A 20,975-nucleotide genomic window follows, 5' to 3' on the forward strand; every position below is an offset into this window, starting at 1 on the left:
TATGAAAATTCATTAGTGCGATGATTAGTGGTTGCACCTCCTAATTATGGGTAATTATTGAGTACTCTCAAAGTACCATAAATGCATACTCTCTCCTCTCACATAATTGTGTGTTTCACTAATTAAATTCATGGTGAGACCTACAATTCATGTGAAAGGAGGGAATATGCATTTATGGTACTCACATAATTTTCCCCTAATTATTATTGTAAAATTTGATAATGCCTTCAATTAATTACAAAAGTGATCTTAAAAGTTAATTTTTTACCATATATAGTTGTGTAATATGGTTGAATTTAAATTAGTGGGTGCACCTTCTACTTATTATTGTAAAATTTGATAATGCCTTCAATTATAAAAGTGATCTTGAATTTATTTTTTTACCATATATAGTTGTGTAGTATGGTTGAATTTAATTTTAAAAAAAAATTTTGGTTGCTTGTAGTGATTTTGCTATATAATTTAGTATGTAAGGACCCGATTTGAGTTCCTAGCCCAACACGTGAATAAACTTAGACCCAAGAAGCCCAAAACAATAAATTTGTAGAAGAATAAGTTGGAAAACTAGGCTTTAGTTGGGTCAAACAACAAGCTAGATAAGCTTGATAACAAAAAGATAAAAATGGACAACTGTAAAATGAAGAAAGAACGTCCTCGGCGAAATCCGAGGACAATGGTGCTTATATAATGCTCTTAGATAACGTTACAAGTTTGATTGTGGATTGCTACAATCTCTCTTCTCTCAATTTTTCGATCTTTCAATCTTGTTTCCTCTTTCTTCTTTTATACTCCTCTTCCTTTTCATCTCCACCTTCCACCTGTATGCTAGATGGTTAGGGCTGATACTTATCCCATCAGCACTTCTCATAAGTCCTCATGTAGTAGCTGTAAGGCTGAAATACACTGTTTAGGTATCACTTTTACATTAATGTAGCTAGAGGATAGCTGCAGTCCATTTAATGCAGAGGTAGCAGCTTTCTCCTCAGATATTTTGGGGCTCATCCGTATCTTATATCTCTGCAATGCTTGTCCGCCCCAACTGAATTTCAGGGATTGTCATCCTTGTTGTCAAACCATCTTCCAGGACCTCGACCAAGTCCGGCTGAGGAAGTTTTCATCCTTGGCACACTCTCCGGAGCTATTATGACCAAACCCCACCTTTTATTTATTAGCGCAATCTCCTCTGGCAAAAACTTCTCCTCCTCGGGCAGATCCTCGTTCTCGGCTTGGGCCACAGGCCCAATATATGGATAAATAATGAACTTCTAGGCCCAAGGGCCCTACACAATATATATATGATAATTTAGTCTCAACCCCCAAACAAAAATTTCTGGCTCCGCCCTAGCATGTGAGTATGGGCTATACTGCAACAACCTCTTATGGTGAATTTGCTTTTTGAGGTTTTGAATTTGGAGTGTTTTCACCTTGATATATGTTTCTATAAGGTTTTCACTTTCTGAACAAATATTTGTCTCTATCAGTGTGTTTGTGTTTTAATTATGCTCTAGACTATCTCGTTGGTAATTAAACGATACTTTATTTGTGATTTGAATTGGATTCTAGTTAATTTCCTTGGTTAATAATTGAATCCATTAATTCCTCCAAAAAAAAGAAATTAATTGAATCCATTAGCTAAGAATTGGTAGTTTAGTCGCTGGGGGTCTAAATTTGCAATTTCAGGTCAGAACAACTTTTTTAAGAAAACTAGAACATGACTAAACTCACTTGTTGCAAACATAGAGAGTGATGTGCACTAAAATGTTAGTATTCAGCTTTGAAACTAAGTAAAAAAATAATCAAAATCACATATACAAGTCCCCCTTTGGTATTCAGCTTCGAACTGCACTTTTTCAAAGTTCGACTTTTTAAAATTGCATTTTGTTTAAGTGCAACTTTTTTTCAACAACACATTTTTTTAAAAAACTGAAAAAAAAAGAAAAAAAAAAAGAAAAAAAAAAGAAGAAGTTATATACCATATTGAGCAATTAATTAAGATAGCAATAACCTCGAAACAATAGGTCAAAATATATTGATACTGAAATAAGTTATTTTAATAAACAAACTAAAACGATGATAACCAAAACAGAATTGACAACTTTGATCAAAACTATTATTTAATTCGGGATTTGACCTTTGGTGACATTACTTTTTAGAAGAAAATAGAACATGACTAACATAAAGTTCACATATTGCTAACTTAGAGAGGCATTTGAACTAAAAGGTTGCTTTACAACCAATGATAGGAATACTTCAAGAAATAAGACGAAAGCAATAAGAATAACAGATTTTAATCTGAGTTTGTTTGGTAAAAAAAAAAAAAAACCCTGCATTAGGGGTTTGCTACTTCAAAAACTGTAAATCAAGGGAAAAATATTTTGTTGTCAATGAAAAATATGCCCAATACAACGGAGAGGAGAACATTTTTGACCATTTACATACTAAACAAATCACTACAAATAAACTTTACACAAGAAAGGTTTTCTGCCTCTTTCCTTCTTTCTTTCTTTCTTTTTTTTTTTTTCTTTTTTTTTTTTTTTTTTTTTGGTGTGTTTGGTACAATAAAAACAGTAAGTCAATAGAAAATGTTTTTTTTTTTGGTAACGTTACATACTCACGATTACTTATAAAAGATATACAAAAAAAAAAAAAAAAAAAAAAAACCTTAAAAAAATTTCAATGATAACTTTCTATCTCTCTCTCTTCTCTCTAATTAAAACCATTTTTTTTAATACAAAATAGAATTTCTACTCTAACTTAATCTAAGTGTATATGTGTGTAAAACTATTTCTTGAAAATTTGAACCCCGGCCTTTTTGGTAACGTTACATACTCACGATTACTTATAAAAGATATACACAAAAAAAAAAAAAAAAAAAAAAAAAAAAAAAAAAACCTTAAAAAACTTTCAATGATAACTTTTCTATCTCTCTCTCTCTCTAATTAAAACCATTTTTTTTAATACAAAATAGAATTTCTACTCTAACTTAATCTAAGTATATATGTGTGTAAAACTATTTCTTGAAAACTTAAACTCCGGCCTTTGCCCCTACAACTCACAAGCACTTATACTTGTGGAATGACCACCGCACTAAGAGTGCGCGGTGGTTTTTAAAACCATTCGTTGATTACTACTAATTGACTCTTGACTTATCATTCACTTAATCCATATTTGAATTTTTTGTCAAACTAGTTGCTCACTTACTATAATTTTCAAGTATATTCTAAATTTGAGATTTATTTTCACATTTGAGGCTCAAAATAACCCAAAAATATAAAATATTTTTCTATTTAGGGTTTAGCTTTGGTAAATGAAAGTTTTTTTTTTTTTTTTTATATTTTTTATTCTCATGTAAGTACGTGGATTTATAACAAATATTAACGATTTTCCATACAAGTCAACTAAGAAAAAAAGGTTTTTTTATTTTATTTTATTTTTAACTCATTTTCAATGTCACAACTAAACACATAAATAGGAGTAGTTTTCCAAAATTAACATTTGTTATCGAAATAAATGGAATCTTAATGAAAATTAAAGCAAATTAGCAAAAGACAATAAAAAGAGGATGAAAAACTGTCCCTTTTTTTTATTATTATCATCAAATAACAATAAATTTAAATACACAACAGATTTCCCAATACTTTTCATAACTATTGAGATAGCAACTTGTGATTGGTGTACGATAATTATGTTAGTAGAATGGTCTCTTCAAAAAGGATGTTGCGGCTAACAATCACAATTTGTTACCTCAACAAATTATGAAAAAAGATATAAAAATTTGTTGCGTATGTATAGCACACTTGTTACTCTAGAGAGCAATGGTGCATTCCTTTGGAAGGGAAGGGAATCTTTTATGATCTGTACAGTAGTCATAATACATGTAGTACTTCCTAACCCATATGAGCATCTTTCTTTGCCTGGGATTTAGCTGACTGAATCTTGGATTGTTCCACCAATTAGAAGGGCTATTTGCCCTGCAAAAACCTGCATTTCCTCTCCAGAAACAAGCGTCGACCTTGTAGTTTCTGAAGGAAGCTATGAATGGGGCCTTTGACCAATCAATTTTGTCTTTGCCACCTCTTGTTGCCCAACCTTCACCATTCCAAATGCTGGCTACAAGGTTCATAGGCTTCCACTGAGGATATTGAACTCCCTTGTCTGCAAGGTTTCTGTAAACTCTTATGGGGATCCCATCCACCATGAACCTACAAGGGGTAAAAAATTGTAAAAAAAACCAATAATAATAATAATAACCTAAGGGGAAAAAATGGTCACTTGCAACGTGCTAGATATATTAGGCATATGAACAACAATCATACTTTCATAACTTCAGGGTTTTTCTTTTTTCCCTCTACAACTTAATTTAATTACTTGGTTTCCTAAAAAAAAAAAATTAATTAATTACTTGGTTTGATGAAATAACTACACCTAATAAGAAATTTTAGCCCAAAAAAAAAAATTTTCCATTTGTTAGTTTTCTGGTGAGGTTTAAGACTAAAAAATAAAATCTTTTTTTTTGGAAGAAGAAAAAGGTAAAAACCTTTTGACGTAAGTTGATTAAGTATAAATGAAGTGCAATACTTGAGGTAATATTCGATAAAGTGGCATACATAATTAGGTATATATTCCACAAGATTGAATAAGTATGGAAGTCCTTTGTTGGATCAAACCACAAGTGAATCCTCTGTTCCCGATTTCCGCTTCCATCAGAAAAAATATTTGTTTGCAGACCATATGGCTTCCCGATTACATTGCCAAGGAATTCAAAATCTACTTCGTCACGATTATTACTATCGCCCGACTTCAGCTGCAATGCATTGCATTGCCAAAAAAAAACCATTATTTATAAGCAATAATACAAGAAGAAAACAAGGGAGATGAAGAAAATATATGCTTACATAGAAGGCCACAACAGTGCCTGCAGAACGACCAGGTACTAGTTTGATTTGCATGTCGAATTGTCCAAATAAAAGCTTCACCTTCGAAGTGAAACCACAACCTAGAAGAAACGCAAGAGTGAAATTAAGAGAAAAACATTGAAAGGATTTGAAAGTTCAATGTGTTTAATATATTTTCCAAGTACCTGAATCATGGTCAAGCGACAAGGTTCTAAATCGGCCATTGGGAGAAGTATAAACATGGTTAGGGGAATATTCTATAATGAAATCCTGGTTATAGTTCCCTGAAAAAAGAGTTGCAACTGAAATTTTAATCAAGTTTAAGGTAACAAGGGCAATAAAGAGGATTTGTCTGTGACAATTCTTCATGGTGATTTTGATTTTTTAATATAAATTGTGCTATGAGAATGGTAAGAATATGGTGGGATAAGCTATATATATAGGTCATGCGTGGGAGGAGAGTGCAAATATGAATTTTAGAGAGGAAGGTCAAATTAAACCACCCTTAAGACACACAATTGACTTAATTTTGTTAACCTAAATCATTGGATAAGCACAAACTTCATGTTGTAACGGCTAGAAGAACATATCTTGAGTCAACCTTGAAAATTTTGGTAACTCTTTAAAGGAGATACCAGAACATCCCTGCATGCAATTATGTTAGGACACTTCCTGCAATATAAATGGTGGACTTAATCACAAGAGTAGCACCTCAATTAAAATTATATCTCATCAACCCATAGAATTTAATGTCTAATAAATTTAAATATTCTTCATCTTAATTATATTTTTAGATACTTAAGGTTTGTTTGGGATCTGCTTATTTTGTTGAAATTGAAAATTTTTTGTTAAAAGTACTGTAGATAAAGGTAAAAGTTAACTGAAATAATATAGTGAAACCCATAAATAATAGCAAAAATAAGCTGGTTTTTTAATTTTTGCTAAACACACACTCAATGAAAATTAAGATTTTTATTAACTTTTAGTCTTGGAATTTTTTTTTTTCTCCTTTCTAAAATATAACTTAGATACTTAGGTAAATGGCTTTAAACTCTTTTTTTTTTTTTTGACCTTATGGCCTTATATAGTTACCAACCCCAAATCAACCTTGCAATGTCTAACCTTAACCTCAAACACTATTGGGCATTGCCGGGAATCATTGAGAACTATTGCGCCTTACCGAATCAACCCACACATTTTAAGTTGAATTTTCTAGATTGAGTGCTGCAATGGTTTTAAGGACCTTGGAGACAAATTAAAGCGGGTTTGGTTTTTGTATAAGTGGTTGTGTGTACTTGGAGTAAGTGGGAATTTATACACTAATCCCATTTGCTTTTTCTATATTCATTGATGAACATGAACCTACTCGTTAAATTCTAATATGTATTATTGAGATTCTCTTTATAGATTCTCGTTGATGCTTATGGTCCCTAATCTCATATTACTTTCCTATAATAGATTTGTAAATTCCATGAAATAATCATTTAGGTTGCGTTTGGATTGGGCGTTTTCTGCCCAATCCTGCGTTTGCGTTTTTCCAAAACGTTTTTGTTTTTTTTTCACGCGTTTTGGGTGTTGCGGCTACTGTTCATGCACTGTTCAATGAACAGTAGCCGCAAACTTTGACTTTTCAAATTTTTTGGACCAATCACAGCACATCGTGTACTGTTCACGGACCCACAAATTTCACTTTTCAGCAACTTTTTCATTAAAAATGGGTCCCACGATACTATTCACACATTTAAAAATTATTTCGCTACAGTGTTTTTCAGTTTTCAGCTGTATCCAAACAGACCTTAGTCTATAATATGTTATACAATGTGCAAGATTAAAGTGTGATGATGTAACTCAAAGAAGACATTTTATCAGAGTTTTGACAGCCTTTAGATTGAATATCGATCGATCAAACATTAGGTTTCGAAAACATTCGAGCGCATCTCAATTGATGAGAAGAGGATTTTTTATCGTTATTTAATAGTAGTTTCATCAATCAAAAATCGTGAACAGAAACTAAGTATTTTAACTAAAGTTAATTGGTTGCCTTGGTTTTCATACCTTACTTGCATAACATCTATAAAGCACATTATAAATTTGAATTCATGAGGATTAGAGAGACTACAGTCATGCACCTTACAAAGAAATATTCTAAACCTAGCTAATTTGTTCAATCCATGAGTTCAGAAAGACAACATTGATAACGAGGTTGCTCCCATACCGATGATCAAGATTGAAAACAGAGTCTATCAACCTAGTGCATCATTGAGGTGATCAAATCTTCAAAGAGGGTTCTTGGATTTGCTTAGAGGTTCTGGTTATAAGCACTGATGGTCCGTTTGTGAAGGATCCAAATACAAAGGGATCAGACCTTCTGAAAATGATGGGTCCCGTTAGTAAGTTCATTTACTAGTTGTAATGTCTAGGATAAGTGTCTTTAACTAGATTGTAACTTCTATTAATTAATATAATTGATTTCCTTGTTTGTGGTGCATTGCCCAACGAGTGCATTTTCTTTGGGAGTTATTTTCTATTGGTTTTTCACTTTGTTACCAATTTTATGTATCATCGATTGTTTCTTCCTTTACCTATTTGGTACTTGTGTGGTTGTGACTATTAAGCTTGTGATCACATAATTAGCATAATTTGTATATAATTGATTACTCACAGCGTAATCAATTGGGATTGGGGGTCAAAACTTGTATTTTCAAGGATTATATAATTAGTGATGTGGAGGTTGGGGTGCTGTGGTTAGATGTTGTGATATAATGGGTTGATGATTGTTTATTTTTCAATGACCCTACTCGTGGGAACAATTTGTGGATGTGACACAGGACATGAGATCTTGAATTATTATAATTGTGACAATGTGCATATTACTTGCTATCCATATAATTTGAGCATTCATTTTTGTATATATATTTATCGTTCTCTCTTTGTTTTTCCTTAGTTTTTACGTTGTGATTTATTGAATTTATTGTCTTATTGTTTCCTTAGATTATTTGGCTATTTTCCAGATAGAATGATTTACTATGCAATTTTGATTTTGAGACTAAATTTGTTTGCTTTGCAGATTTCTTATTTTGGGTTGAATATTGACATTTTGAATTGAAATTTTTAGAAACTCCATAAAAGGGGTGCAAAGAGAGTACTTTAAGGGTGCTGGTGAAGACAATTCATGGATTAGAAGTGAAAATTGTATAGTCTAACTCATGATAGGAGAAGTTTAGAGATCTCATCATTTGCTTTTGAAATATCCTTTAATTTGCAAGTTCTTAATCAAACCCGGTGAACAATTAGAGCTTCTAAGATCATATACCTCAAGCCACATCGATCTAAAAGGTTGCTTTACTTCTAAGGATAGAGATACTTTAACAAATTGAACTTAACTATAAAACTTATTATATATATGATTATTAAGTTAGTAAATGAAATAAAGTAAAAGAATAGAAAATCTCTCCACATGAAGTAAGCTCGAAGTATGTTCATCACGTAGCTAAGCGAAGCCAATCAGCCAAGAAAAAAGCCGTGTAGGAAAGGCTGCAAATAGAAGTATGCCTTTGCCTTGGCCTCATTTTTGGTCAATACTTAGGAAGAGAACACTCCTTGGGAAGTTTGGTTTGGAATCTCTGGTTATCTTGGCAATAATCATAAATCAAGTGGTACTTTCTGACCCATTTGAAATACCTTCTCTGCGTAGATGTTAAGCTACTATACCTTTCCTTGTTCCACCAATTGGTAGAACTATCTGCCCTACAAAATCTTGCATTTCCTTTCCAAACACAGGCATCAATCTTGTAGTTCCCAAATGAAGCTAAGAAGGGGCCCTTGGACCAATCAATTTTGTCGCGGCCACCATTTGTTGCCCAGCTGTCACCATTCCATAGGCTGACTTTGATGCTCATAGGTTGCCACCTAGGAAACCCAACTCCCTTGTCTGCATGGTTTCTGTACACTCTTATGGGAATCCAATCCACCATGAACCTACGAGGAACCAAAAAAAAAAAAGGTTCTTCAAAATTGATACAACTTTTTTTCCCTTTTGTAACAAATTGAAGACCATTAATTCTCAAGCTTGCAATAACAAAACTAGAAGTTCATGTTGTGTTCACTTGTACTGTCCGGATGTTATTTACACCAACCTAAAATTTCCAAATACTTTTCACATATATGATAAAATTAGTATTTATTATCAATAAAACTAAATATATCTTCAATGATTAGTTTTCTACTAGTTTAAGTCTTTTAGAAAAATTAAAGTGCTTCTGTATTGGTATTGCCATCAAATTTCAATAAGGAGATGAAGCTAGCTCTAATATGAAAATACTGCAAAACCATGATTGTGAATCTTTGTAAACTGGCTTACACAATTTGGCGAAGGTTCCACAAGATCGAATACGTGTGGAAGTCCTTTGTTGGATCAAACCATAGATTAATCCTTTCTTCACGGTTGTCAAAGCCATCAGCAAAAACATTTGTTTGAAGGATATATGCTTTTCCATCCACATTGCCAAGGAACTCAAAATCTAGCTCGTCACGGTTAGGTTGATCAGATGTCAGCTGCAATACACAATGCCAAAGCATTCATGAAAAGCAATAATACAATAGAAGAACACAACATGTGAGAAGAAAAAGGTCACATACATAATAGGCCACGACAGTGCCAGCCGAATCACCTGGTACTAGTTTGATTTGCATGTCAATTTGTCCAAACAGAAACATCTGGTTCGAAGAAAAACCAGAACCTGGACAAAACTCAATAAACAAAAATGAGAAGCTAAAAAATTGAGAGGGAATTGCAAGTTCAACATGCACATGTATTTCTCAGGGTACCTGATTCTTGGTCAAGCTTCAAGCTTCTTGTTTGACCATCAGAAGAAGTGTTTACATGGCTAGGAGACCACATAACAAAGAAATCCTTATTGAAGTCCCCTGTAGAAACAACAGAAGCGACTGAGTTTTGAACCATTTCGAGCATAAGAAGCCCAATAAGGGCGATAATTTTGTGGTTATTGTTCATGGTTTCTGAGTTTGTATCAAATTAGTGTCAAAAAAGAAGCTATATATAGGTATTGCATTTAGGGGAGGGGGTGAAATTGTGAATAGAACAAAGGAAAGTTTTTGTTTAAGCAAGAATATCTTTAGAGGGAAGCAAAGGAATGTTTGGCAGTTACATATTAAATAATTAGCTTCTCGTTAGTGTTCTCATTACAATGAGACTAACATTGTAAACATTGTTGATCAAGTTATTTTGGATGACAAAGAATATCTTAGTCAGCTTAATTTTGCTTTTCGAATTATAATTGTACAAGTTTTCTTACTTCCTTTAAGTACCATGCAGAATATTTTTCTTCTCTTGTACTTACCATAATTCATATAAAATGCAATTGAGGCACTAGCTTTAACCCTACCCATCAACCAATTAAGTGTTTAATTCACACCAACTTTGTTGTTTAGCTTTTAGTTTATTTTGTTTTTATACAATTTTTTAAACCATCACTTATCAAATTTAATACAAGCATATTGTAATACTTTCAGAAAAAGGTAATCATTAAAAAGTTAAAATAAACTGATGCCAAACAGATGCTAAAAGACATAATCAAATCGTCTCAAAAATTTGCTCTCCATTAATGCTATGTTCACGTGAGGAGATTTATAATTATAGATAGTGGTTTTAATCAAAACAATGGCCCGTTTGGTAGTGTTATTCTAGTAACGTTGTTTGTATTTTTTGAAAATACATGTGAATGAAAAAGGGTATAAAAATATGTGTAATGTTGTTTAAACACTAAAAAATGTTGCTTAGACAATAATAATAAACTGGCCCTTAATTATTGTAAGAGCCATTATATCCCAAGCTTTGGACATACTCTTAGGCTTTATCAATAAGAACCTTTTTACCTGTCGGTTTAGCGGAAAGTTTAGAAAAGTAATAAACTGAGTAGAGTTTCGCTTTCTTTTGTGCTTTTCTTTTCAGGATAACTTGGTCATTCAAGCTTCCCTTTTGTAATCTTTCGATTGGAGGACTTTAAGTTTATTCCTTCCCTTCTTTTGTAGGGCTAGTTCCTAGTTATGAATTTGGTTACGTTCATTTCTGCCCCACCACAAACGTCGACAAGCTCAAATAATTTAACACAAAAGTAAACTCGTGGTCCTTGCCCATGACTCTTGCAAACCGTGTCGTATATATTCTGTTGTTGTTCTTTATAATTTGGAAGCTCCGGCTGGGAAGTTATTTTCTTTGGCATTCAATAATGCATCCAAATTTCAGAAAATAAATTAATTAATTAAATGATGCATAAAAATTTGGATTCTTTAGCTATAATAATAGGAAAAAGTTAACAAAATTCCTAAAAATATTAGTTTATGAAATATTTTTAAAAACTTCTTATAAAAAAAAAAAATCTTTTTATATTTTGTATTAAAGTAGTATCAAAATTTCCTTAAAATAATATATTAGCAAATGTCATACATGCATCAGTTAATAGAACTATAATGATATTGTTGAGTCCAAGCAAAACTGAAAGGCACTGTTTAGAATATACAGTGTCACACTGTCAGTTTAACATTTGTGACCTACCAAATATTTCCAAATGCAAAAGCAAAAGTTGGGACAATTCTATCTTTTATTTTCCGTGGTAATCAGGGAAACCATATATAAATTGAACCTTCTTTTTTCTTTTTTTTTGGTCCTGTGATAACAGAAAGCATTATGATAGCATAGCAATCGTAGTACCTAGCTAGGATTAACACTTGTAATTATTATGATCATTATGGACTACCTTCAATAACAAGATTATAATAGTATGGCAATTGTAGTACCTAGAATTAACCATTATGATTATTATGATGATTGTGTACTTTCTTCAGAAGCAAGCTGAACAGAATTAAAGCATAATGAACAAAATATAATTGGTTTTGCTAATCTTTGTAGGAGAGGGAGCTGACTGTAGCTTCAATCCAACTTCTAATCATTATCCATAGAATCTCATAAAGATAAACGGATGAAGAGGTCACTTAGATAATATAAGATCTCTAGAAACAGAGGAAGGTGTCTGATTTTCACAAAAGCATTATAGTTTTTATCATAGTTTTACATACAAAAGCATAAATTCGTAATCTACAATTAAGAAATTATCAGAAACAGGGGAATTTACCTGAATTTTACTTCATGAAATTTGATTTCTTCAAGAATTTATGGCACTTTGATTGCCTCCTAAGAGGTCATGTACCGAGCCTACTGGTATGGCAAATGTCAGTAAACTAAAATGTTTTTGATGGAATTTTCATTCGGCATACAAATCATTAAGTTAATAGAGATCTGGTAGGAATTTGAGAGAAATTAAGGTTACGGTTAGGTTTTAGGCTTAGCTTGTGATTTTATTCTTTGATTATAAATTTTGTAAATTGATCATAAAAACATGTAATTAAGAACCCTAATTATTAATTTAAACGCCCAATTTCATGAGCCTTGAAGGATTTATTAAATAATTACAATTCTAGGGTTAGGATTTTTGTACAAATTGGGGATTTTGGTATTCTAAACATTGTTGTGTGAAAATTAATGCTTAAGTATGAAATTTAGAATCCTGATTAAAGTTTATAACTCCCAATTAGGTCATATTATAGTTGGATTAAGTTTAAATAAGAAAGTGCGTCTTTAAGTATTACATTTATATTACCACCGCACGCTTTTGGTGCGATGATCACTTCACAAATATAAGTGATTGTGGGATGTAGGGGAGAGCTTCACACATATATACACTTAGATTAAAATAGAGTAGATTCCATCTTGTATCAAAAAAAAAAAATTATTACATTTATATTTGTATTTATTAATAATTATTATGTTAAATTTGGGTTTGGCAATCTAGTAACGTTTTTAACAAAATTAGCCGGAATAATATATAATTGGGAAATCTAATTAATTCTACGAAATGTTTTAGAGGGAGTTTCTTTTTTCCCTTGCCGATTACTAGCCTAAAATTCTTGTAGAACTAGATCTGTAGAAGAGTTGTGTTGTCTGTGTATTTGAAAGTCAGCTTTTGCGTGCCTACACAGCATCAAATCTTCACTCCGTTAGAAAGAAGTATTCTTTATGATGTTATATTGATGGAATTTTCAAGTTTCAATATGTATACTATCTTGCATTACAATTAATCTTGCGAAAAAAGCGACAATGCAAAAATAAAAAGGATCGAACAAAACCCACTATTAAACGGTCACCACTTCACCTAATTTGATCATCTGCAATGGCTTTACCAAACGTGCTTTCTGAGTAGATATTTCTTGAGAAACTTGTTGCATTGTTGGACGAGATTGTGCACTAGTGTGCAGGCAAGCAATCGCAATATTTGCAATGTGGAGCAAATCACTTGCAACTTGATTTGTAGGAAGTGAAAGGCGTTTGTCCAACAAATCGTTCAGTGGCATATTATGGGTTGTAAATGTTGTTGATGGTGATAGAGATAAGATGAGATCTCCTGGATGCTTTCCCATGATTATTTCTAAAGTCAGCACTCCAAAACTATATACATCGCATTTTGTATTAATTTCCATTGTGTATGCAAGCTCTGTCATTTAAAAAAAAATAATAATAATAAATAAATAGTTATGGTAACACCATGTGATCGCTACTTGAAATTGGTCCATACGAAAGCAAAAGGGGGGGAAATAATTTTAGGCATCAAAAATCAACTGCTCTTCATACATTAATTTATTGTTCAAATCACAGGACTCTAATTAGTTGGACTCAATCCATTTTTAATATTTCGGTAACCAAAAATATATATATATATATATATATATATCCATTTTTACTATTTATACAATATTTTACAAAATGATGAGACAAATGATTTTTATTTGATTCAACGATTTCTAGTTAAATCTCGTAAATTTTCAATCATATTAAACTTCCTTGGTTAATGACTTCAACCATCATTTGACCTGAGCTAAACTAGATTTAACAAATTGGAAGGATAAGTAGAAAATTCTTAATATCTTGTTGGTTTGATTGGGAAGAATTTCAAATCACACTAAACATAGATCTGTGATTACAAAATACCAATTTCTATGATATAAAAAAAATATTTATTACAAATTGTTATAGTTAGATCATAGATAACAAAAAGTGACTAACCTGGAGCCATGTATCCATAGGTGCCAGCAAGTGTAGTCCAGTTGGAAGAATCGGGCTTCAAAAGCCTAGCAGTGCCAAAGTCAGATATATGAGCCTCATACTCTATATCTAGTAAAACATTCTTACTTGATATATCACGATGAATGATAGGAGTTGAGCAATCATGGTGCATATAAGCTAAAGCATTTGCCACACCTTTGATAACATTCACTCTCTTAATCCACTCAAATGCTTTTGCTCGTTCCTCATTGTTTAGTAACTGTAACAAACTTCCTCCTTCCAAAAACTCATAAACCAAAAGTGAGTGGCGTGGATGTGCACAAAAACCATATAATTTTACAATATTCCGATGTCTTATTTTTGTTAAGGCATGAATTTCACTTATGAAGGCTTTTTGATTGGGTGTCTCACCATTAGGTAGTGAGTGAAGTTTCTTCACAGCAACGACTTGACTTGTTGGCAACTCAACTTTGTAAACACTTCCGTACCCTCCTAGTCCAATGCAATATTTGGAACTGAATTCCTCTGTGGCTTCAATGATGTTTTCATAAACCATTTTCCCATCAAAGCTCCATATTGCAAAAAGATCATCATTTTGTGTGCTTGTTAGCTTGTTTTCTATCTTCATCACTCTTTGGCTACATTTATGTGAAACTTGAAATGTGATAAATACAACAAACAAAGTGCCCAAAAGTGGGACTAAAATTATTATCACATAATTTCTATGTAAAGGATTATGAATCATTTGTGGGCAGGCCTTCAAACCAGTGACATTACCGCACAAGCCCTTGTTATTTTGAAATGCTTCATTTGGAGCATCGCGAAAGGCTTTTATGTTGGGAATAGGACCCTCTAGGTCATTGTAGGATATATCAATAGATGTCAAGCTTGAAATATCAGGAAAAGTTGATGGGATGGAACCAGAGAGATTATTGTGAGAAATGTTCAATATTTCTAACCGTGGCAAGTCTCCAACCTGTGGTGGTATCTTTCCTATCAAGGCGTTCATGCTCAGATCAAGATTTTCAAGAGAATTAAGTCTACCTATTTCAGAAAAAATACTTCCCTCAAGTATATTTCTACTCATATTTAAGAATAGTAAATTTGAGCAATCCCCAAGTTCTTTGGGAATCAAACCACTTAGATTGTTTCCCGCTAGGTTCAAATTTTTCATCCTAGATAGCATTCCAATTTCTGAAGGAATTTTACCTGAAATTTGGTTATCACTCAACAGAAGTGTGATCAATGACTTTAGGCGCCTTAGTTCCTTTGGAATCTTTCCCATTAGATGATTTGATGAGAGATCAAGCTCAACTAGCTGAGTTGCCCCACTAAGCTCGGGAGGTATATTGCCTGAAATTTTATTGTTGGAGACTTTCAGGCTTGTCAAATTTTGGCACTGCCCCCACTTTGATGAAAGCTCACCATAAAGATTATTATAACTCAAATCCATGTAGATCAAGCTCGGGTAAATGCTGAAATCCTCAGTTATATTTCCCACTAGTTGGTTTCCATCAAGCCTAATCCTGGTTAGAGTGGTGCAGTTTTTCAAACCTTTTGGGATAGGACCTGTAAAATGGTTATCGCTTATGGAAAAATGTAAAAGTGATCCAGCATGACATATATATTGAGATAAATGGCCGGTAAATTCGTTGCTACCTAGTACCAAATTTCTCAAATTGGTAAGATTATTAATTTCAGGTGGAATGGAACCACTTAGTTTGTTCACCATCAATTTCAAATTGATGAGCTTAGTCAAGTTTCCAATAGTGGTTGGAATTGAACCAGAAAGTTTGTTGTCGTAAAGGTCAAGCTCATACAAGTTACCCAAGTTTCCTATAGAAGTAGGAATGGATCCTGTGAGACTATTTGTGTCCAATGCAAGGGAAAGTAGAGCCCTCAATAGACCTATCTCGGATGGAATTCTTCCAGAAAGCTGATTGCTAGAAAAATCAAGATAGGAGAGTCTAGAAAGTCTACCAATGCTTGAAGTAATAGTTTCGGAAAGATCATTGTGAGCCAAGTTGAGAAGGGTGAGTTTGGAAATGTTACCAATTTGGTCAGGAATATTTCCATAAAGAGAATTCCATGATAGATCAATGGCGAGAAGGTGGGGAAAGGATGAGAAACTGAGGTTGGAAAGCGTACCTATCAAACCAAAACTCGAAAGGTTTAGACCGGTGAGACTTCCTGCCTTGTCGCAGCGAATTCCAACCCATTTGCAGGGGCTGCCTTCACCCCAAGAAGATAGGAGAGTTTGGCTTTGGTTGTCAAGACTAGCTCTCCAATTAAGAAGAGCTTCTGCTTCCTTCCATTCCTTTCCTACGTCTCCAGCAGCAGCAGCAGACACCAAAGAAGTTGTGGAGTTAGCAAAAGCAAACGCAGCAAAATGGGATAAGGGAATCAATGCAATTGCAATTCTTAACAAGACTTCAAACACTGCTGATAGCTTTTTATCTAACAAGTATGCCATGACTTTGGTAGCTATATATCGAAGAGAATGTGTTTTTTTTTTTTTTTTTTTCAGGAGGAATGTGAGTTGTATAAGGGCATGAAGGTTGTGTACAAGGCGGAGAATTAATAGGAAATGAAATCTTAAGTAAGAAACAAGCACTTTTTTTTTTCTTTTTTTGGTGTAAATCCATTTAGCTAGGACTTTTCGTTTAGGAGGTTTGAAAAGTCCACTACAACTTTTTTTTGGTTTTTCGTTTTTCTTGCGTGTGATCATGATGCCTCTGGCAAGGCACACGAACCCACTACTACCACGTGCATCACAATGCAGTGACAACCCGATTGTTCAAGCAAGAAAGAGGATTAAAATGTGTTTCACTTTATTGAGACATGCTTTGCTTTCACATTCACTTATTTAAAATTTTTATTTTGTTTACTCATTTTGGGTAATTCTCTTTTATCACATAATTAAATTATATATTTTTAATCCTCCAATTTTAAGATATCCGTGTGTATATATATATATATATATATATATATTTTTTTTTTTTTTTTTTTGGGCGATATATTGTAAGTGGGGGAGGGAGACTTATATGTTTTAGCAACGAACTTTGACCGTCACAAAATAGCATATTTCTTATAGTACATTTAAGGATACAAGCCAAGTGACAAACTACAAGTTATATGAGGGTTAATCAAATATTTTATTTTGTTAAGAATATAAAGACAAAGAGGCTGATAATAAACTCTATAATATGTATGTATTATATAGGAACAAAGATGTGTGAAATACTAGTAATATGAGTGTACTGTAAATACAATACATTAGGCCCAAACCCAATGAGCTAGACTAGCTACGTCTACACTAACATATTTTAAGAAAAAAAAATTATTTATTTATTGGCATGTAGTCCTGAATCCAAATGACTATAAATTGTCCACCTTGGCCTTTTGTTAAAGACGAATCTATTTGAATAAACATACAATACATTTAGATTTTAGACAACACAAGCTGATGCCTAAAAACATTTTTCTTTTGTTTACTTGCTCAATAAAAACTTAGAGAAAAGCAAGTTTAGCAAGAAATATTTTTAAAAAAATTGCATACCAAACACAAGAAAACATTCTCAAGCTCATTTTGAAAGTCATTACCAAATACTAGAAAATAAGACAGTTTTCTAGAAAATGCTTTTTGGAAAATGAACCATTTTTCAGAAAACGTTACTGCTGAAAATGTTAAATTCTATGAAATATTTATATTGAAAAGTTGAATTCTATGAAGAAAAATGATATAGATGATTCAGAAAGTTAGTTCCTGCCTTTTTCTCTTTAAAAAATACCCCTAATTTAATTAATTTATCCTTATTCCGAAAAATAAGAAATGAGGTTAAAATCATAAATAGATAAAAATTAAAATAAAAAAACCTACTGGTTATTAACTCCCCACTTTTCTTCCACACACACACACACACACACACACACACACACACACACACACCACACACACACACACACACAAAAAAAAAAAAAAAAAAAAAAAAAAAAAAAAACCTTCCCACTACCAACGTTTGAAAGAAAATAACTACCCTCCCATAAAATAAGGAAAAACTATCCCAAGTTAAAAATAAAAAAATTAAAAAAAAAAAAAAAGTCAGACTAAACTATACCAGGTTTCTTTCTAAAACCATTACATTATTTATTTTTATTTTTTTGGATTTATTACATTATCATTTTTTTTATAACTATTACACCATCAATTGGATTTGGATAAACACCAAATTGTGATGAAAGAAAAATTATAATACTAAATTCCAAAAAAAAAAAAAAAGCCTCATTGTACGCGCAAAACGCGTGTGATGAGGCTAGTATAATATAATTAGTATATTATATAATTTGGGTACAAAAACTTAAATAATAATCCTTTTTGTAAATATTTTGATAATAATAATTAAACTAAATAACCGATTATTATATAATTTTACCATTGGCATATGATATACTAAAAGTAAAAAAATTTGACACAGGATGAGTTTTTGTGTTTAGAATCTTTAGATGACTTTTTGAATATGTGTTTAGATGACTCGATGGCGCATTCAAACCCCATACGCACCATTCCCAATAATGGGAGGCCACTTTCCCCAAAGACCATTGGCCATTCATGAGGGACTTCATAACCTGTTTTAATGTATATGTTAATGGAATAGCTTTATTTCCACCACAATCTAGTCATGTCAAATAGCACTAATCTTATTCTTATCGTCAAGCCAACAAATGATTAGCGTTCACATTTGGGGATTAGGATCTTTTCCACTAATTCGGAGCAAATGTACTCTCCATTTCAAAGAAACGAGTGGATAAGATCCTAAAATTATTTTCCAAAAGGTAAAGTCATCACACAATTTTTAGGTAAACATTTCTATGTATACAATATTATTCACAACAAATTTATAACAATTGAGCTGTTAAATTGGTTATTGTTTCTCATTTAGATCCATCACTAATATTATTTTATTGTATATTATTTACAACTGGTCACTTTAATGATTGAGAAAAATTTTGTGAAAATAATTATGAGTTTATGACTCTAGATTTATTGTTTTACATACATGTCTCTAGATTTTGCAGGAAATAAAAATAAAGAGATATATTAACTTATTAAGAGTATTATAGTTTTACATAAGGTGATTTTTATTTTTATTTTTGGATGAGTTTTATTTATTTATTTTTGTTTAGATAATGAGTGGATGTCATTCATTCCCCACACTCACCAGGGCCACCACTTTGGGTGTACGAGTACCATTCATATGGGACTTCATAATCTCTTTTAACGCATATGTGTTACTGGAAATTTTTTTTTTTTTTTTTTTTTGAGAGGTTAATGGAATATTTTATCAAATAAAAGTATGTGTTACTGGAATTTTTTTTTTTTTTTTTTTTTTTGAGAGGTTAATGGAATATTTTATCAAATAAAAGTAAATGTTAATGGAATATAAAGTGCACCTCCATTTCCACCACAATATCATATTGTTCTAATCTAATCAACCTAACATTGGATTGGTGTGTCACTGGGCCTTGTAGCCTAATGACATCTGGAACTGTTGTAACCTTTAGCTTGGAGGTTCTATCCCTGCATTTCTCTAACAAAAAAAAAACAAGACATTGGATTGGTGTTGGTGTTGAGGTTGATGTTGATGTTGGTGATTATTATTCATTAATCCATTTCAAACGACCTTTTTAGAGAAAATCCTAGTTCGTACTACTTTTTTGGATGCTAAAAGCATCCACACCTTTTGAGGAAACGAATTTTACATTACAAGAGATGAACTTGTCCTTTTAGTTCTTATCACACGATGGGAGAATGGTGACAAAGCTACGGGCAATACATGAATTCTTTTCTTGGATGGACATCTTTTGCGATAGTATACAACCTAAAAGCATCCTCCTCCCTTTGCGAAAAAGTTAACCTGAGTTGAGGTTCAAAATTCAAATGGTCCAAAATTATGCCTAACAAAAGTTGGGTTGGGTTGAAAGTTTCAATCCCTCCCAAATATTCATTTTGAGAATACTTTTTACAAGTTTAGTAAGTACATTAACACGCGTATTTCTTGTGATGGCCAAATCACATTGTACCTGCACATGTATCAAGAGTAGCAAAGAATATTGCGTGGTGTGTGTGAAAAACATCACAAGATTGCATAAGTATCTACATATTATGATGATTTGAGATATGAGAAAATTACTTTAACTCACACACGATCATAACTATTTGATGGGAGACTATCATCTTTGAGATACATCCTATAACTCTCACGTCTCCTATAAGACATGCTTGCAATCATATATAAAGCATTTTGATTCTTTTTGCTTTTATTTTTTTTTTTTTGCATATTTTTCTTTTGAGTAGATCTCCAAAAGGAGCAAAAGAGGGTGGAAATTGATTCTAGTTTCCCGATGATATTATGTTGTTGCTCTGTTGAGTGGCTAACCACTTGTAGCAATTAGATCGAGTATGTCCAGCTGTTCCACAGTGATGACAGAGATGCTGCTTCTTCTATTTAGACTTTTGAGTGTTTCCCTTCTTAACTCTAGGGTTTTTAGTCTCTTTCTTATCCAGCTTAGGAGGTGCTCCTAAGATAGATTTACCATTGTCTATGTTCTCACTAGCTACAACAGTTTTCACATTATTGTTCTCAGATTCACATTATTAGTAGGAGAAACAAAAACAGTAGTACTAGTAGAAGCAATACTAGGAGAAGAGAAATTATACTCTAAGCCGGTTCAATCAAAACCAGTTTTTTGAATGCTAAGCATCTCGTCAAGCTTTGCACTTGAAATCCTTTCCAACTAAGTTCTGACTTGGAACAACTCTGCTTCAAGCTTCTTGGTCTTCTCAGCCAAGAAATTGTTCTCAAACCACAGTGCTCCAATGGTTTGATTAGCTTCATCAAACTTTGTGGAAAGCACTTTTTGATCAAGTTCCAAATCACTTAATT

At 32.5% G+C, this 20,975-nt stretch overlaps 3 protein-coding genes across 3 annotated transcripts; all 3 read right to left on the reverse strand.

Moving 5' to 3' along the window:
- Nucleotides 1–3,805: 3,805 nt before the first annotated feature.
- LOC115966671 (probable xyloglucan endotransglucosylase/hydrolase protein 10) lies at nt 3,806–5,264 on the reverse strand. The gene is made up of 4 exons (XM_031085853.1): nt 5,081–5,264; nt 4,896–4,996; nt 4,608–4,804; nt 3,806–4,202 (listed from the first exon to the last, which is right to left on the reverse strand). The coding sequence occupies exons 1-4, from the start codon at nt 5,262–5,264 to the stop codon at nt 3,806–3,808; spliced, it is 879 nt and encodes a 292-aa protein (XP_030941713.1).
- Nucleotides 5,265–8,299: 3,035 nt separating this feature from the next.
- Nucleotides 8,300–9,921, reverse strand: LOC115969395 (probable xyloglucan endotransglucosylase/hydrolase protein 10). The gene is made up of 4 exons (XM_031089026.1): nt 9,723–9,921; nt 9,534–9,634; nt 9,256–9,449; nt 8,300–8,873 (listed from the first exon to the last, which is right to left on the reverse strand). Exons 1-4 carry the CDS (start codon nt 9,907–9,909, stop codon nt 8,471–8,473), a joined length of 885 nt encoding a protein of 294 aa, XP_030944886.1. The 5' UTR covers nt 9,910–9,921; the 3' UTR covers nt 8,300–8,470.
- Nucleotides 9,922–13,103: 3,182 nt separating this feature from the next.
- Nucleotides 13,104–16,528, reverse strand: LOC115966672 (MDIS1-interacting receptor like kinase 2-like). The gene is made up of 3 exons (XM_031085854.1): nt 14,372–16,528; nt 14,032–14,317; nt 13,104–13,462 (listed from the first exon to the last, which is right to left on the reverse strand). Exons 1-3 carry the CDS (start codon nt 16,502–16,504, stop codon nt 13,104–13,106), a joined length of 2,778 nt encoding a protein of 925 aa, XP_030941714.1. The 5' UTR covers nt 16,505–16,528.
- Nucleotides 16,529–20,975: the final 4,447 nt, after the last annotated feature.

The sequence above is a fragment of the Quercus lobata genome, chromosome 11 (assembly GCF_001633185.2).
Source record: "Quercus lobata isolate SW786 chromosome 11, ValleyOak3.0 Primary Assembly, whole genome shotgun sequence".
NCBI classification, from domain to species: Eukaryota; Viridiplantae; Streptophyta; class Magnoliopsida; order Fagales; family Fagaceae; genus Quercus; species Quercus lobata.

Coding starts and splice junctions, on each gene's coding strand:
- LOC115969395 (XM_031089026.1), bottom strand. CDS start 9,909: ATGAACAATAACCACAAAATTATCGCCCTTATTGGGCTTCTTATGCTC. Junction 9,450..9,533: donor GCACTGTCGTGGCCTATTAT/GTATGTGACCTT, acceptor TGTGTATTGCAG/CTGACATCTGATCAACCTAA. Junction 8,874..9,255: donor TGGAACCTTCGCCAAATTGT/GTAAGCCAGTTT, acceptor GGTTCCTCGTAG/GTTCATGGTGGATTGGATTC.
- LOC115966671 (XM_031085853.1), bottom strand. CDS start 5,264: ATGAAGAATTGTCACAGACAAATCCTCTTTATTGCCCTTGTTACCTTA. Junction 4,997..5,080: donor GTCGCTTGACCATGATTCAG/GTACTTGGAAAA, acceptor CGTTTCTTCTAG/GTTGTGGTTTCACTTCGAAG. Junction 4,805..4,895: donor GCACTGTTGTGGCCTTCTAT/GTAAGCATATAT, acceptor AATGCATTGCAG/CTGAAGTCGGGCGATAGTAA.
- LOC115966672 (XM_031085854.1), bottom strand. CDS start 16,504: ATGGCATACTTGTTAGATAAAAAGCTATCAGCAGTGTTTGAAGTCTTG. Junction 14,318..14,371: donor AAATAAGACATCGGAATATT/GTAAAATTATAT, acceptor TTGGTTTATGAG/TTTTTGGAAGGAGGAAGTTT. Junction 13,463..14,031: donor CTATGGATACATGGCTCCAG/GTTAGTCACTTT, acceptor TTTAAATGACAG/AGCTTGCATACACAATGGAA.